Source organism: Symphalangus syndactylus, chromosome 9 (assembly GCF_028878055.3).
Source record: "Symphalangus syndactylus isolate Jambi chromosome 9, NHGRI_mSymSyn1-v2.1_pri, whole genome shotgun sequence".
Lineage (NCBI taxonomy): Eukaryota > Metazoa > Chordata > Mammalia > Primates > Hylobatidae > Symphalangus > Symphalangus syndactylus.
Window position 1 is genome coordinate 94,717,000 of NC_072431.2, and position 17,170 is coordinate 94,734,169.

At 44.3% G+C, this 17,170-nt stretch overlaps 1 protein-coding gene across 3 annotated transcripts in view; it reads left to right on the forward strand.

The window, feature by feature from the left end:
• HERPUD2 (HERPUD family member 2) overlaps positions 1-17,170 on the forward strand; it is a 173,131-nt gene that overhangs the window by 93,173 nt on the left and 62,788 nt on the right. Inside the window, exons 1-2 of one of the 3 annotated variants that reach the window (XM_055293434.2) lie at positions 15,198-15,584; positions 15,751-16,180. The exons of 1 other annotated variant lie outside the window; for it this stretch is intronic. In XM_055293434.2, coding sequence (XP_055149409.1) covers positions 16,034-16,180 — 147 coding nt within the window. In that variant the 5' untranslated portion in view covers positions 15,198-15,584; positions 15,751-16,033. Of the gene's footprint in view, positions 1-15,197; positions 15,585-15,750; positions 16,181-17,170 lie in introns of those variants that run through there. One more of the 3 variants, XM_055293435.2, reaches the window with a different exon arrangement.

The window sequence follows — 17,170 nt, forward strand, 5'->3', positions numbered from 1 at the left end:
ACAAAAAGAAATAAAATGCCCACTAAAATTTCACTCCATACTTTGGTTTATATAGTTCTAGAAATTCTTCTTAATCCATGGAATATATATATATATATATAATTTTTTTTGAGATGGAGTTTTGCTGTTGTTGCCCAGGCTGGAGTGCAATGGTGTCACCATGGCTCACCGCAAACTCTGCCTCCTGGCTTCAAGTAATTCTCCTGCTTGAGCCTCCCGAGTAGCTGGGATTACAGGCATGCGCCACCACGCCCGGCTAATTTTGTATTTTTAGTAGAGACGGGGTTTCTCCATGTTGGTCAGGCTGGTCTCGAACTCCCGACCTCAGGTGATCTACCCACCTCAGCCTCCCAAAGTGGTGGGATTATAGGCGTAAGCCACTGTGCCCGGCCGATTATATAATTTTTTAAGTAAAAGATCTTACTGAACATAGTTTGTGCAATTTGTTTTCCCCTTTGTGTTATGAACAGCCTGTATCTCAGTATCTATTTATCTGTATGTCATTTAAAAAAGATGCATAGTATTCCATCATCTGGATATGCTATGCTTTATTTAACCAAACCCTTGCTGTTGTATTTGCTATTATAATCAATGCTTTGAAATAATCATTTACATTCTTTTTAAATGTAGGAAGAATAAAGTGAATAACCATATGTGCATTTTAAAATAATTCTTGAATTGTGAAATACAACATAACGTACAGAAAAGTACATAGAACTTACATATATACTTTTTAACAGTTATAAAGTGAAAAACCATGTATCTACCACCCAGGTCAAGAAACAGAACATTATTGGTCCCCCAGAATGCATTCCATCCCTTCTTGATTACAGTCCTCTTTTAGGAGTTTGATATGTCTATCAAATTATTCCCCAGACATGTATTCATTTACATTCCTGCAAGCACTACATAGCTGACTTTATTTTATTTATTTATTATTTATTTATTATTATTTTTTTTTTTTGAGACGGAGTCTCGCTCTTTCACCCAGGCTGGAGTGCAGTGGCGCGATCTTGGCTCACTGCAGGCTCCGCCCCCCGGGGTTCCGCCATTCTCCTGCCTCAGCCTCCCGCGTAGCTGGGACTACAGGCGCCTGCCACCTCGCCCGGCTAATTTTTTGTATTTTTAGTAGAGACGGGGTTTCACCGTGTTAGCCAGGATGGTCTCGATCTCCTGACCTCGTGATCCGCCCACCTCGGCCTCCCAAAGTGCTGGGATTACAGGCGTGAGCCATCGCGCCCGGCTATTTATTTATTTTTTGAAACGGAGTTTTGCTCTTGTTGCCCAGGCTGGAGTGCAATGGTCCTATCTCAGCTCACTGCAACCTCTGCCTCCTGGGTTCAAGTGATTCTCCTTCCTCAGCCTCTCGAGTAGCTGGGATTACAGGCGTGTGCCACCACAACTGGCTAATTTTATATTTTTAGTAGAGATGGGGTTTCTCCATGTTGGTCAGGCTGGACTCAAACTCCCAACCTCAGGTGATCCGCCAGCCTCGGCCTCCCAAAGTGCTGGGATTACAGGCGTAAGCCACCGCACCCGGCCCATAGCTAATTTTTAAAAGCCTACGAAACAGCAATCTAAAAATAGTTTTTGTTCATGATAAGTAAAAATGAGATTATGTATACAAAATGGAGATTCTAAGGGAAATATGAAAAGACTGGAAACTAGGCTGGCTGTGGTGGCTCATGCCTGTAATCCCAGCATTTTGTGGTCCGAGGTGGGTGGATGGCTTGAGCCCAGGAGTTCAAGACCAGCCTTGGAAACAGGACAAAATCCTATCTCTACAATAAATAAATAAATAAATAAATAAATAGCCGGGCATGGGGTCATGTGCCTGTAGTCCCAGCTACTCAGGAGGCTGAGGTGGGAGGATCACTTGAGCCCAGAAGGATGAGGCTGCAGTGAGCTGTGATCATGACACTGCACTCCAGCCTGGGTGACAGAGTGAGACTCCATCTCAAAAAAGAAACAAAACAAAACAAAACAAAACGAAAATAAAGAAAGAGTGAAAGGAAAAAAGAAACATATATATAAATGGTGGGAATCAAAAAGTGTCATCTCTCAAATGAACCTGAGCAAAATTGAGTCTCAAGTTAAGCTGAGACTTCTTTTCTTTAAGCTTATTTGCCACCATTGATTCCCTGGCATCCTTAGAAATTTAGGTGGTTTATAAAGAGGATGCCTCAACATTTTCCCTTCCTGAAGTATGCTATGAACTGTAATTTTGGGTGAAAGTGAATAAAAGATGGTTATGTTAACCAAAGAATGACTTTCATAGACACAAGAGAAAAGCTACAAACATATAATAATTATAGGAGATTCTAGTCATATGTGCAATAACAACTAATACATTAAAATACTGAGTTTGGCGGAGAAGGAGTTAGCCGGAAAATGGCCTCTGGTATGGCCGATCATTAAATGAGAGAGGAATGTGTACAAGAGATAAGACAGGTACAATGCTGAAATTCCTATGGGTTTTCTCCGTTTTGCTGAGTAGATAACAAACAGGTTTATCAGGGATGCTGCTTTTAGCTGCATGAGATTCCTAACAGATGTGTAAAGACCGATGTCCCCCCCATCGCTTCTAAACTTTGTACCCGTGATGCTTCTGCGGCTTTTTCCTTAACTCTTTTTGCCAAATCTCCTCCTCAATGTGGCTCAGACTCTCCCAGACATACTACTATTATTGCTCACAAGATAGAGGACGTAAAATGGTCATACAAAACCCTATAGAACTGCAGCTAGGATGGTGTTAAATAGAAATACTGTGAATAAAAGTCAAGGGCAGCCGGGCGCGGTGGCTTACGCCTGTAATCCCAGCACTTTGGGAGGCCAAGGCGGGTGGACTGCTTGAGGCCAGGAGTTTGAGACCAGCCTGGCCAAATGGTGAAACTCCATCTCTACTAAAAATACAAAAAAAATTAGCCAGGCGTGGTGGCGCATGGCTGTGATCCTAGCTACCTGGGAGGCTGAGACACAAGAATTGCTTGAACCCGGGAGGTGGAGTTGCAATGAGCTGAGATCGCGCCACTGCACTCCAGCCTGGGTGACAGAGGGAGACCTTGTCAGAAAGAGAGAGAGAGAGAGAGACAGACAGACAGACAGAAAAGAAAAGAAAGAAAGGAGTCAAGGGCTTTAGTATCAACAGCTCTATCAATTACTAACTGTCGAACTTAGGCAGGTAACTTCCCTACAGCTCATTTCCCTCTGTAAACTAAGTATTATAATTTAGTCCGTAATATTTTTTGTTACTCTGCAAAAAGTATTGTGCTAGACAACAATGATATTGAAATGGCTAAGGCACAATATCTAGCCTCAGGGAGCACATAGTCTAGTGAGGGAGACAGACTTAAGTCATTACTAGCCAGGGGTGGTGGCTCACTCTTGTAATCCCAGCACTTTGGGAGGCCAAGGCAGGCAGATCACCTGAGATCAGGGGTTTGAGACCAGCCTGGCCAAAATAGCAAAACCCCATCTCTAAAAAAATACAAAAATGAGCTGGGTGTGGTAGCACATGCCTGTAGTCCCAGCTACTTGGGAGGCTGAGGCAGGAGAATCGCTTGAACCCGGGAGGTGGAGGTTGCAGTGAGCTGAGATCATGCCACTGCACTCCAACCTGGGAAAGAGAGCAAGACTCCGTCTCAAAAAAAAAAAAAAAGTCATTACCATTTAGTAAATGCATTATTAGATTTCACAGTGTCTAAGGACAGGATAGGACAAGTTTGAAAGTGGAGACGCTCAGGGCTTATCTTAAAGGGATTCAAAGAGATCATCATAAAACACCTAGCACACTCCACATCTGTAATAGGAACTCCACTAATGTTAAGTTGTTTTATCCTAATTACACATTCTTGCAACAGAACTGAGCATTTTAGTACTGGACAATATCAAAGTTGTAAAACATAAATCTCTTCAGGGAGATAAACTCCTGCATTCTTTAAAAATGAATGTTACAAACATTATACTCAGGAAGCTGTCCCATTACTCTCTAGAGCCTGAAATTTAACAAGTTTTCTTAATCAAAGATGGCTTGCTTTTTCAAAGATTCAACCTACTTTACAAACCCTAGGGAGTCATGAAGGGAAATACACAAAAAAACTAAGATGGAGAAAAAATGCGAACTCAGTCAAGATTTTTCTCAAGAACTTTGACCTTTTCTCTTGACCAATTACATAACTGTTTAAAATGTGTTATGCATGTTTTTGGAAAATTTTCAAGATAAGACAGGAAGTACAAAAGTTTGTAACTCTGGAGTGCTAAATCCTTACAATGAATAAAGAAAATGGGTTTCTAGCATGTAGTGTTTGAAGTACTTGACTTAGCTGTCATTCCCCATTCCTTACCCTTGTCAATCAAACTAACCAGTTATTCTGCTGATCCTAGATCTGGCCTCAGAACTTTAACAAAATTAATTAGGAAGGCACTATCAACATAAAGAAGTTTTGGTAGATACTGGAAGTGACATGGGAGGAGACAGTGGGAGTGTGATGAAAAAGAATGAGGTTGTTGTTAATAATGGCAGTGGGGACACAGACATTGATATGGGGAAGGTAGATATGTATGCCTGGTCATTTGGGGTTCATCTTATTTCCTGGGGCACAGCTGGGTCTCTTTTCCCAGTTGCCAAACTGAAGGAGTCTCAGCTGGGCCTGAGGAAGGGCAGTAAATGAGGTTTTGGCCAGGTGCAGTGGCTCACGCCTGTAATCCCAGCACTTTGGGAGGCCGAGGCAGGCGGATCATGAGGTCAGGAGTTCGAGACCAGCCTGACCAACATAGTGAAACCCTGGCTCTACTAAAAATCCAAAAAAAATTAGCCGGGTGTGGTGGCAGGCACCTGTAATCCAAGCTACTTGGGAGGCTGAGGCAAAGAGAATCACTTGAACCTGGGAGGCGGAGGTTGCAGTGAGCCGAGATAGCGCCACGGCACTCCAGCCTGGGCAACAGTGCAAGACTCCATCTCAAAAAAAAAAAAAAGTAGATGAGGTTTTAAGGAAGGTATACTCTGGGAAAATATGAGGAAAAGTTGGAAAAGACTAAGGAAAAGAAGAACCCTGTCAAAGCACTGTTTCCATTTTGCAAATGGCCCCAGCTAACTTTGATATAGCAGATCACACCCTTTCCTCACTTCCCTCTTCCACTTTTGGCTGAGACATAAGGTGGTTGGTGTACACAAGGGCCTGGGATACCTCCTTTACTCTATTTTGTTTTATAGTCACTTGCATATGTGTCTTATTTTCTCCTACTAGATTGCAAACTCTTTGAAGGCAAGTATATCTCACTATCCTTCGTGTCCTCTATAATAGTGACTGAGACAAATATTAATGTAAATAATGGACATTAAATATTTTTGCAGTTGAGCTTGAATCTGCATGCCTCTCTGCATACAATGGTCTTGAATTCAAAGAATATACTTCATCCTGTAAAACATATCTCCAGCTTTCCATAGTGCTGTCTCTCAAGTGGCACAACTAGGAGGTTCATCTAAATGGCGGCATCCCTATACTCCCACCTGGTCTACAAAGAGCAACCACAGAGCTTTACAAAAATGCAGGTGCTCCCCTTTACTAATGTACCTCTCAATGCCTTAGTGAAGAGAGTGTCTTATGGGCCTTCTCATGGAACCGTGGAAGGGGAAGGGTACATGATACAGTTTAACATTCTTATCTCCCTAAGTCCTTGGATTGCTTTCTCCACATGATGCCAGGAAAGCTCTGGCATCTCAGCTGTATTAAATGTAGGCTGTCTTTGAGTCCAAGTTTCAGTCAATACACCAATAAATTGTAAGAGCCACCTTCAGCTGCATGAGCTAACACATGAAATCTGGAATCTCTAGCAAGTACAAGCATAGGAAGCTGGCTCTATATTTTATCCTCCTTGGTCTAACACCCTTAGGATATATTCCCCGGATTTCTGCCAATATGTGTTAGCAAAGTCTTACAATTCTTTTGGAGTGTCAGCTAGTTCTTCCTGGGTCATAGTGTGTACCTGTCCCTGTGGGGCATGCTGAGATGTAACTGTAGTTATAGGTCTAGTGGTGATAGCGAGTGGTTATGATAGGTCTTGAGAAGGAACATCCTTTTTAAGGATTCTGCCCCAAGTGAGGTTATCACAGAGTTTTCAGGCAAAGAAAGGTTAGTCTCCAGAGGGCAAGCTACTTTCACGAATAGGCAAAGCTTAGAGTTACTTGGAGTTTCAAGACTGTCAGCATCATCTGGGTCCAAGGAGATGGCCCCATTCCAATTTTCAGGTCTCCATTCTTTTCCAGTCAATGACCTATAATATATATACACATACACGTGCGTGTATATGTATATTATATATACATATACACATACATAGTGATGTGACCATGAATTTAACTGTTACTGTAATTGAGCAACCCTTAAAATGAAATTTAGTGCTTGATTTTCAATAGTATCGCCCCTATGCCTGCAAGAACTAAAAGGTTCTTTTTAGTTCTGGTCATAGTCTGTGACTTGAGCTGAGAGTTGAAAGACATAAAGTTGTCATTTTCTACCTACAAGTGCTTAAGGGCACTCAGAAAGATCTATCCCATACCACTGTCCTTATTGTCATCTTCATTGCCCTAATTGTCAAATGCATCAACTGCTGAGGCAGTCACTTGCTTCAGTTGGCATGTCATCACAATCAACCACAGATGGTAGTAGTCTGATCAATTGTAATGCCCCTGCATGCCATGGATTTCTAGCATCTAATTTCCCTCTGAGGAAGAGCTCAGCCAAAGGGAATGACCAAACCAATTCTCAAATTTTATCTTCGTTGTCCATCTCCTGGGACCACCTCTGATACCAATGCTGTATCAACCAGGGTCCAACCAAGAGAGAGAAACCACACCACGTTTTGAACACGGAAGGTTAAGTATAAAGAATTACCACTTATAGGCTGGATGTAGTGGCTTATGCCTGTAATCCCAGCACTTTGGCATGCCGAGGCAGGTGGATCAGTTGAGGTCAGGAGTTTTGAGACAGCCTGGCCAACATGGTGAAACCATGTCTCTATTAAAAATACAAAAGTTAGCCAGGCATGGTGGCATGTGCCTGTAATCCTAGCTACCCGGAGGCTGAGGCAGGAGAATTGCTGGAGTTCGGAAGGCAGAGGCTGCAGTGAGCCAAGATGGTGCTACTGCATTCCAGCCTGGGTGACAGAGAGACAGACTCCGTCTCAAAAAAAAAAAAAAAAAAAAAAAAGAATTATCACTTATAACAGAGAATAGAGTAATAAGGAGGAGATGGCTAGTGAGAAGGAAAGCAAATTCTAAAGAACATAGGAATAGCAGATATAGGGAGCAGCCACTGCCCTTAGGGATGAGAGACTCTCATTGACGAAGTTCAGTGACTCAGGCTCATTAAATGTCAGAGAATTTGCTGAGGGTGCAAAGCTGGCCAAGGGGCATGAGGGGAAGCCATTCATAGAGGGTGTTATACCAGTGGCACTAGTGGTACTCCAGTGCAGAGCCACTTGACCGGTGCCAGGGGAAAGCTCTTCATAGCAGTTGCCTGCAAAGTTACCTGAGAGGGTTCCTGGAGAAGTTGGTCGTGGAAGGTGCTACACACTGTTGGCCACTGGGCACTGCTGGAACTGGGTGCTACAGAGGCCACATGCACTGTAACAACCTGCCTAAAGGAGCACACTACACTGTACAGATAGAGAAATTTCTTTTTCTAGTGTTCCCCCAATGCTCTATACTGACAAAGCTTAATGTCATGCCTGCTGGAAAGGAATTTTTTATAGGATTTATCTATATTATCACAAAGCAGACAATGATGGGTATATTTGGAGCCTTGAGGGCATAATCTGGTAATTGGCTTAGTAACCCATTTCCTTTAACTGGAAAAACCTCACAGTGAGGACTGAGTTTCACTGGGGTTCTGAAAGGCATTACAAATGGCCTCTTTGAGAAGCTGATAAAAGCTATGGGCTCTCCTTTAGATAAATGCCATGTGTACACATGCACACAGTACCATAGACAATTCAGGAGTATGCACATGTTGGCCATCTATCTCTGAACCCAGATTAAGAACCCCTGGGGTAGGCCAATGACTCTTCTCCAGGTTTGTTTCAATTTAGTGATATTTTCTTAACTTTATTTGAATGTAGTAGGAAATGTTTTTCCAAACTGTTAAACTATATTTGCTTTTTAGCAATAATGACAAACATTTGAGAAATATGGAATAGTGTTAAGATAGTTCTAAATTTGGAGGTGAAAGGCCTTTAGAAAGACAGAGGCTGAATGCCAGTGGAAGGGCAGGCAGCTGTGAAACAATCGCAACACTGGTATTGGGATTTGGAATTGGATAGTAGTATATAGAAGGAAAAAGGTATCTATTAGACTTGCCATGCTTTGGTAAAATACATTTGGTAAGCTGGCCTCCAATATGAGACTAATAGTCCTTATCTCCAGGTATTCATGCCCATATTTACTCTCTTCCCAAACTGACTCAGGGCTGGTCTATGTGACTAAAGAACACAATGCAGGTGACAGTATTTACGTAATTTCCAAGATTAAGTCATAAAAGGCATTGCAGCTTTTGCACTGGTCTTTTGGATCTCTCATTCTAGGGGAATCCAGCTGCCATGTTTTGAGGATACTCAGGCAGTTCTATAGAGAGGCCCACATGGGGAGGAACTGAGACTTCACACTAATAACCAGCACCAGCATGCCAGCCTTATGAGTGAGACATCTGGAAAGTAGATCTTCCAGTCCCAATCAAGTCTTCAGATGACTGAATGCCACCTGAAATCTTGACTGCAATGCCATGAGAGCCTCAAACCAGAACTCCCAGTTAAGCTGCTCCTAAATTTCTGACCCACAGTTTTGGAGGCAATTTGTTTTACAGCAATAGACAACTAACACATACACTTAGGTAAAAATTCTCAAAGGGTGAACAATGTAAGTGATTTGCCCTCTTTCCCTTACTACTTCTCTGGTCACTAAAAAGAGCCTCAGTGAGATGGTATTTAGCTATGATATTCTCCAATTGTTATCCTAAATAAGTCACTAGATTGAATCATCAGAGAAACAAGAGGTTTCTCGCTTAGCCAAATGGTCACTGTAAATACTGACTAGATATAGATTTCCTGAAAAGCAGGAAACTCAACTGCTAAACCAGATTAGGTAGATTTCTATTAACAAACTAATAGAAATACAGATGTGTCTTTATGAAGCCTATTACAGGGAAATAATCTGTATGAACTACTGTGCCTATTGTGTTCATAATTTATGGGGGAATTTACAAACCAGTGTGTTCAAAGGTGAGTCACTATTCTGGGAGATCTGGAAACTAAAGAATTGTTGAAGGATCTAAGGCTATTTAGTCTGTAAAAGATATAAAGAGCATTTTATAGCTGTCTATTTGAAAGGCTGGCATGTGGAATAAGAGGAAACATATTTTGGATTGATCATTGTAGGCCCAATGACAAATTATAGGAATGCAAATTTCAATTCATTTATAACCACCATGGCTGTTCAACAACCTGTCATGCTGCATTAAAAACTATGGTGCTCCCTGTCTCTGGAAAGAGCTATGTCAATTGGCTAATCACCCTTCAGAGATGTGGTAATACTGATTCATTCTGGCAGTACCTAGAAGACTGATCTAGATGACCTCTAAGATGTTCCTGAAAGCCTTTTCCTCCTGAACGTGCCTTGTTACCCATGATTATCTTTAAGGAATAAAGTTCAGTGTAGTGGAAAGTGTGTGCATTACAGTGGAGACAGAAGTCTATCTGGAACTTACTGTGTGATTTTGGGCAGGATACTTAACCTTTCTGAGCTTCAGTGTCCTCACTATCTCTCAAGACTCTTCTAAGAATTCATTAGATGACATATAATTCAAAACACCCATTTGGCATTTAATGAATGGTTTTGTTTCATTTCCTACAAGATGACTGGTGATCAAACATCTGGGACCATTTTTGATTTTTAAAGTGGAATGTTGAAATGAGCTAATTTTCTTAGGCTTCCAATGTAGGTTTTCATTTTTTAAAAACAATAAACTTGATTAAGATTTGATTAGATGCTTTGTGACACAATCTCTTTAAAAAATGACGAGGATGGTGAAAGTGGAAATGAATGGAATCAGAAGCCAGATGGCCAACATCATCTCTGGAACTTCAAACCGCAAGATCATCACTTGAAGTCTTTCCTTCCAAGAGAGCTAACAAACTTAAAACTATACTATTCAACATCATAAAAGTATTTTAGCTTCCTGGAAGGTACTCCAAATTTCAGTAGAAAAAGCTCAGTGACAAACACTTACTTTGAATTTTTAAAGGAAACTGTAATCTCACTGAATGAATCAATTTTTTTTTCCCCAAGATGGAGGTCTCACTCTGTCACTCAAGCTGGAGTACAGTGGTGTGATCTTGGCTCACTGCAACCTCTGCCTCCTGGGTTCAAGCAATTCTCCTGCCTCAGCCTCCTGAATAGCTGAGACTACAGGTGCGTGCCACCATGCCCAGCTAATTTGTGTATTATTAGTAGAGATGGGGTTTCATCATGTTGGCCAGGCTGGTCTCGAACTCCAGACCTCAAGTGATCTGCTCGCCTCGGCCTCCCAAAATGCTGGGATTACAGGTGTAAGCCACCGCCCCAGCCACAATATGTGTTTTCTAGCTGTTCTCTTTTACACCTCAAAGAAGTGGAAGTAAACAAACATCCCATTAATTCACAGAAATCCATTATTATTATTTACAAATCAGTTTCTTGAAATTTATATTTTATTTGTTAACAAAGAGAGCTACCCAACAGTCAGAAATCACTGAATTGCTAAACTCACTTATGTGTACTGAATAGTTAATATTGCTGAAGCAGAGAAGTATTACACTTATTTTTTAATTTTTAATTTCCATAATTTTTTGGGAAACAGGTGGTATTTAGTTACATAAGTTCTTTGGTGATTTGTAAGATTTTGGTGCACCTATCACCCGAGCAGTATACACTGAACCCAATTTGTAGTGTTTTATCCCTTACACCCTTCTCACCCTTTCCCTGCAAGTCCCCAAAGTCCATTGTGTCATTCTTATGCCTTTGCATCCTCATAGCTTTGAGACATATGAGAACATATGATGTTTAGTTTTCCATTCCTCGGTTGAAGTAGAAGTATTATATTTATTATTAATGATCATGACTCTTCTATTATCTATTACCATATTATATTACCATGGTACTCTTGAGAGTTCTCATCATGGGCTTTTTTTTTTTTTTGAGACTGAGTCTCGCTCTGTCGACCAGGCTGGAGTGCAGTGGTACAGTCTCAGCTCACTGCAACCTCTGCTGCCCAGGTTCAAGCAATTCTCCTGCCTTAGCCTCCCTAGCGCCTGAGATTACAGGCATGCACCACCACACCTAGCTAATTTTTTGTATTTTTAGTAGAGACGGGGTTTCACCATGTTGGCCAGGCTGGTCTGAGGATTCCTCGAATCCTCAGGTGATCCACTTGCCTCAGCCTCCAAAAGTGTTGGGATTACAGGTGTGAGCCATCGCACCCAGCCAGGGCTATCTGTATTAACAGACGGTAACTGAGCTGGGCAATTGTTCTTTGAAATTTCCAGTTCTTATCTGTTAACATGGACAGTGATTTAAATAGGCAGCTCCATGGACAGCCTCTCCCTAACTGCCGCTATCTTGTATCTCCTCATTGGTAATTATTTTTCCTAGGCCAAATTCCACGTCAAACACTATCAATATTATGGGTACCACCCTTTCATACACTGCTCTGTACACATACCTGTTTAAACATATTTTAACAAAAGTGGGATATTTACATACTGTTGTTATCATAGCCAAGCTCAACAGCATCAAAAGCATTTTTAGGTACTTAATTCAAGTGGCAGTAAAGTTAAAAAAAAAGTTTTTTCTGATACTATATCATCTTTGTACCCATATATTTCAATTTCTTGAATGTTCATTACAATTTTATTTTTACTTTTTATTCTTTTTTGAGACAGTCTCACTCTATTACCCAGGCTGGAGTGCATGGTGCGGTCTCAGCTCACTGCAACCTCTGCCTTCTGGGTTCAAGCAATCCTCCCATCTCAGCCTTCAGAGTAGCTGGGAACACGGGCATTCACCACCACGCCCGGCTTATTTTTGAATTCTTTGTAGAGACAGGGTTTCTCCATGTTGCCCAGGCTGGTCTTGAAGTCCTGAGCTCAAGCAATCTGCCTGCCTCGGCCTCCTGAAGTGCTGGGATTAGAGGCAAGCCACTGACTGCACCCAGCCTTTATTACAATTTTAAATGTTTTTCTCTGTGTTAGCGAACCTTTGATGGACTGTTTTAAAGAGTGTTAAAGAGTGTTTAAATCACTGTGAAATGCAGATTGTCTTAATATTTATAATTATTAGGGTACCTTCATTAATAATGTACATTGCATAGTGCCAAACGAGATCACCACATCACTTCTAAAGGATTCCTGGAAGTCTGAGTCACGAGCATGAGAAAACAGCTGCAGAACTGGGTGGTGAAGGTTGTGAAAACTTTCTGGCTTAAACAGGAATTTGACCCAAAACAAGAAGTCTTCGGGAAGATAGCCTAGGCCTTGTCTGGTGGCACAACAATGCCATCAAATGCCCAGCCTCTTTACAGTTTTCTGCTCTGCCATCCTTGGAATGCAGGCCATTGTTCTCCTGTTTGTTGTTTCATGAGTGAACTATGAGTGCTGTAGCTCTTTACGTTCCTCCTGGAAGACAGGTGTAGGGCAAAGATGAGCTCTGATTGACAGAGCCCTTCCATCTAAATGCTTTCCTAGAAGCCTCAGCAGTAAGTTCAACCTTAAACTCATTGGCTAGAAGTGTGTCAAATGGCTGCCCCTTGCTTCAAAGGAGTCTGAGAAAATAACTTTAGCTAGAATTAAAGTTCCATTAGAGTGCCTGGGTAGACAAAGAAGAGTCAGCTACAGAAGGCCAGTATCATAGCAAGTTGTTGCTCCATGACTGGAAACAAAGGAGACTTCACTCTTTACTTTAGATGTGCAGTTTATAGAGTACAGCTAAGGTATGGTATGTGTTCTACCATGAAGAACAAGGTGAGGGAGGGTACAGTGTAAGAGATCATGCTGCATTAGCTGTTGAGAGGAAGAATTTCCCCCTGGTCACTATGTTACCGGGTGTCCTTGCTCCCCGAGTTCCCAAGATGGTGGCAGGCTACTTCCAAGATGGCGACGGGCCACTTCCAAGATGGTGGCAAGTCTCGTGTTCTCTGACCTGGAATTCTTGGCCTCACAGATTCCAAGGAATGGAATCTTGGGCCATGTGGTGAGTGTTATAGCTTTATTAGAAGCTGTGGGTCACGGAAGAGAATCGTGGAACCCAGTGACTAGGACGAACCTGGGCACTTAGCCCTGCAGGAACAATGGCAAGCCTTTAGCCCGATCAGGAGCAGCAATGGGCACCTCGCTGGATCCAGAGGGATGGAAGTCAGCTGCGGGTCTGTGACAGTGGCAAACAGCAGTGGTGGACAGTGAGCGAAAGCTCAGCTTGAGCTGTGACACACACGGACCAGAAGAGTGTGCAGTTGCAAGATTTAATAAGAGTGAAAACAGAGCTCCCATACAAAGGGAGGGAACCCAAAGAGGGTAGCCATTGCTGGCTTGAATGCCTAGGTTTATATCCTGATAATTGTCCCTCCTGTTGTGCTCTCAGGCGATAGATGATTGGCTGGATCCAGAGGGATGGAAGTCAGCTGCGGGTCTGTGACAGTGGCAAACAGCAGTGGTGGACAGTGAGCGAAAGCTCAGCTTGAGCTGTGACACACACGGACCAGAAGAGTGTGCAGTTGCAAGATTTAATAAGAGTGAAAACAGAGCTCCCATACAAAGGGAGGGAACCCAAAGAGGGTAGCCATTGCTGGCTCGAATGCCTAGGTTTATATCCTGATAATTGTCCCTCCTGTTGTGCTCTCAGGCGATAGATGATTGGCTACTTCTTTACCTTCTGTTTTTGCCTAATTAGCATTCTAGTGAGCGCTCTTTACTACCTGATTGGTCGGGTGTGAGCTAAATTGCAAGCCCCGTGTTTAAAGGTGGATGCGCTCACCTTCCCAGCTAGGCTTAGGGATTCTTAGTTGGGCTAGGAAATCCAACTAGTCCTGTCTCTCAGTCCCCCCTCTCAACAGGAAAACCCAAGTGCTATTGGGGAGGTCTGACCACCACTCTAACTGCTTCCTGCTGAACTGGGGCATAGTAGGGGTTGTGCAGTTGAGATTTCCTCGGGAGGGGTACCTTGTCTCTCAACTAATTCAGTGGTGGCTACCTCTAAGCCCTTCTGAAGCTAAGAGGGAAAGAGACCAGCTTGCAAAGTCTCCTATATTATCTACTCCTAAGTGGAAATTGGGAGCTGTGAAAATGCACATCTAACAACCCTTAACTTACTATACTGACTTCTAAACCACAGCAGAAAATGAAGAAAACGTCGGCTATGGGCAATAGACTCAACCTTTCGTTCCTATGTCTAACCTATAAAATAGAAAAATAATACTGTCATCCCTCATCTCCCACCATACTGAACACGCATTAGGTGCTCAATGAATACTTGTCCATTTTAGTGAAGATTAAGAGGAATGAGACAGAAACTGACACTTGAGAGGCTGGCACACGCCAGGACTGCACCACACTTTGCACTCATAGCTCATTTACTCATCAGCTTGTCGTCAGGTAGGCATTACCGTCCCCATTAGAGAAGTCAATGGAGGCCCAGGAAGGATTGGCCAGGGTCCCCCAGAAAGTAGAGGAGGACTTCTGGTTTAACCAAAAGCCTGTACTCTTTGCACATGTACCCCATGGCTTCTCTACCAAAGCCCCTGGCACCGTGCTTTGCAGACAGACGACGCTCAACACATTTTGAGCAGAAGTGTGGTTCAGCACCAGGAAGGACACCAACTTTTGCAGAGATGACTCTTGGGATGGAGAAAGACTTCCTAAATCTAAAGGGTGCGGTCAAGACAGGGTAGGCTAGCGCCAGCGGAGCTGGTGGCTAGGCCTCAGGGCAGCTGGGGCCAAGGCCGAGCAAACGGCCAGGAGGGAGAGGCTCCCAGGAGCCGGATCTGCCGCTGGACGACGCGAAGCCTGGCGGCTAGAGTCCCGAGCAGCCCGAGAACAGCAGGCAGGCGGCGGCGGCAGGGTTGGCAGAGCTGGCGGGGACGGAGGAGGGCCATGTGCAGGGGCGTGCCGCCGGTGACGCACTTCCGCCCTGCCTGTTCCGGCTTAAAGGGGCCGCAGACAATCCTCACAATAACAAAACCGGCGCGCCCGCGGCCGGCGCAACGGCTCTCGTCCCCGCCCTCCTGCCACGGACAGTCGCCTGGGCTGCCCCCGGCCCAGCCCTTCCTTTCGCCACCCTGCACTGTCCAGACTGAGGGGTCAGGCGGAGAGCCGGGCCGCGCCCTTCGGTCAGCTTCTCTCCCTGCCACCCGCGCCTCCTCGCGAGACCCGGGGCTGGGCCGTGCCCGCCGCCGCGCAGCAGGAAGGGAGCGGCTGCCACGGAGAACGCCCCGCCGGACGGTGTGGCTGGCGGCCCTGCCTGGGCGCGGAGGGCGGCGGTGGCGGGGCCCGCGGCCTTCTCTCAGGTACCCCAGTGCCCGCTGACCGCCCTGAGCGGCCCAGCCGCTTCCTCGGCGCGGTGCCGTGGCGTAGGGGCCTTGTTGCGTTTCAGCTTGGGGGTCGCGGTGGGGCGGGGCAGTGACCCCGGGCCGGCCGTTGTGCCCTCATCCCTCCCACTCTTCCTTCTTATAGCTTCCTCTCTCCTCGCGACTGCCTCCACAGTCCGAAGCCCGAACCTGGCGGGGAGAGCTGCCTCCACGGCCTGGCACCCAGACCCCACCGTCGCCGTTGCCACCACCTCAGTCCCTCCTTGGTACCGGCAATGGCCTTCGTATCGCCCAGTGCACTTGTAACTGACTTGGACATGGAATACTAAGAACTCACTTCTGTCCGCATCCCAGTCGCGCCGGCGGTGACCACCTCGGCTCTTTTGGGCTTAACTGCTGCTCCTCTTGACTCTGACTTTGGGGGCACCATGGACCAAAGTGGGATGGAGATTCCTGTGACCCTCATCATTAAAGCACCGAATCAGAAATACAGTGACCAGACAATTAGCTGCTTCTTGAACTGGACCGTGGGGAAACTAAAAACGCATCTATCTAACGTTTACCCTAGCAAACCAGTAAGTGTGTAAAAGCTGGGGGCAGCTGCTCTGACCAGCAGCTTTTCCTGCCATGTACCCTCCTTTTTCCTGCTCCTCTCCTCCAGTCTTGAATCGAATAGGTCTCTTTTGGTAGACCGCGAGGTATTTTGAGTTCTGAGGTTGTGTCTCCTGAGTGTTCGAACCATCAATATTTTCCTGATGAGGTTCAGTTAATTAGTAAGAGGAAGCAGAAATATCAGGGGACTTAAGAATTGGCAGGCAAGACGGGGCGCAGTGGCTCACGCTTGTAATCCCAGCACTTTGGGAGGCCGAGGCGGGCGGATCACGAGGTCAGGAATTCGAGACCAGCCTTACTAACATGGTGAAACCCTATCTCTACTAAAAATACAAAAATTAGCTGGGCGTGGTGGCACACGCCTGTAATCCCAGCTACTCAGGAGGCTGAGGCAGGAGAATCGCTTGAACCCGGGAGGTGGAGGTTGCAGTGAGCCGAGATCGTGCTACTGCACTCCATCGTGAGTGACACAGTGAGACTCTGTCTCAAAAAAAAAAAAAAAAAAAAAAAAAAAGAATTGGCAGGCACGGAACAGGGACCACTTTCTTTTGACTTAAAGTCATCAACCTAATATGCGAGTGAGAGATATATCCTTTCTTAAAAAAAAAAAAGATAAAGCACTACAACCCGTATCAGAGCTTTTATTGCTTATTAGACTAAAATTCCATTTTACTTTCAACACTTGGCCCAGAAATTTAAACAGAAATTGAAGATTTTTTTTCTTAGAAATAAGTATGTGGCCCCTGTAAAAATTATACTTTCAAGATTACTATATATGTTTCAAGGATCAAAGAATTATAAGTTGTAGATTCATTTTCACCACCACCCCTTTGAACATTTTTCTCCTGTGGAGGATGCATGGACATTAATTTAAAAGAGAACTGCCCTCCACTCCGCCACCATTTGGTGCATCCTTCTCATATGGCTTTTCCATTCTGTGTTCCATTCTGAAT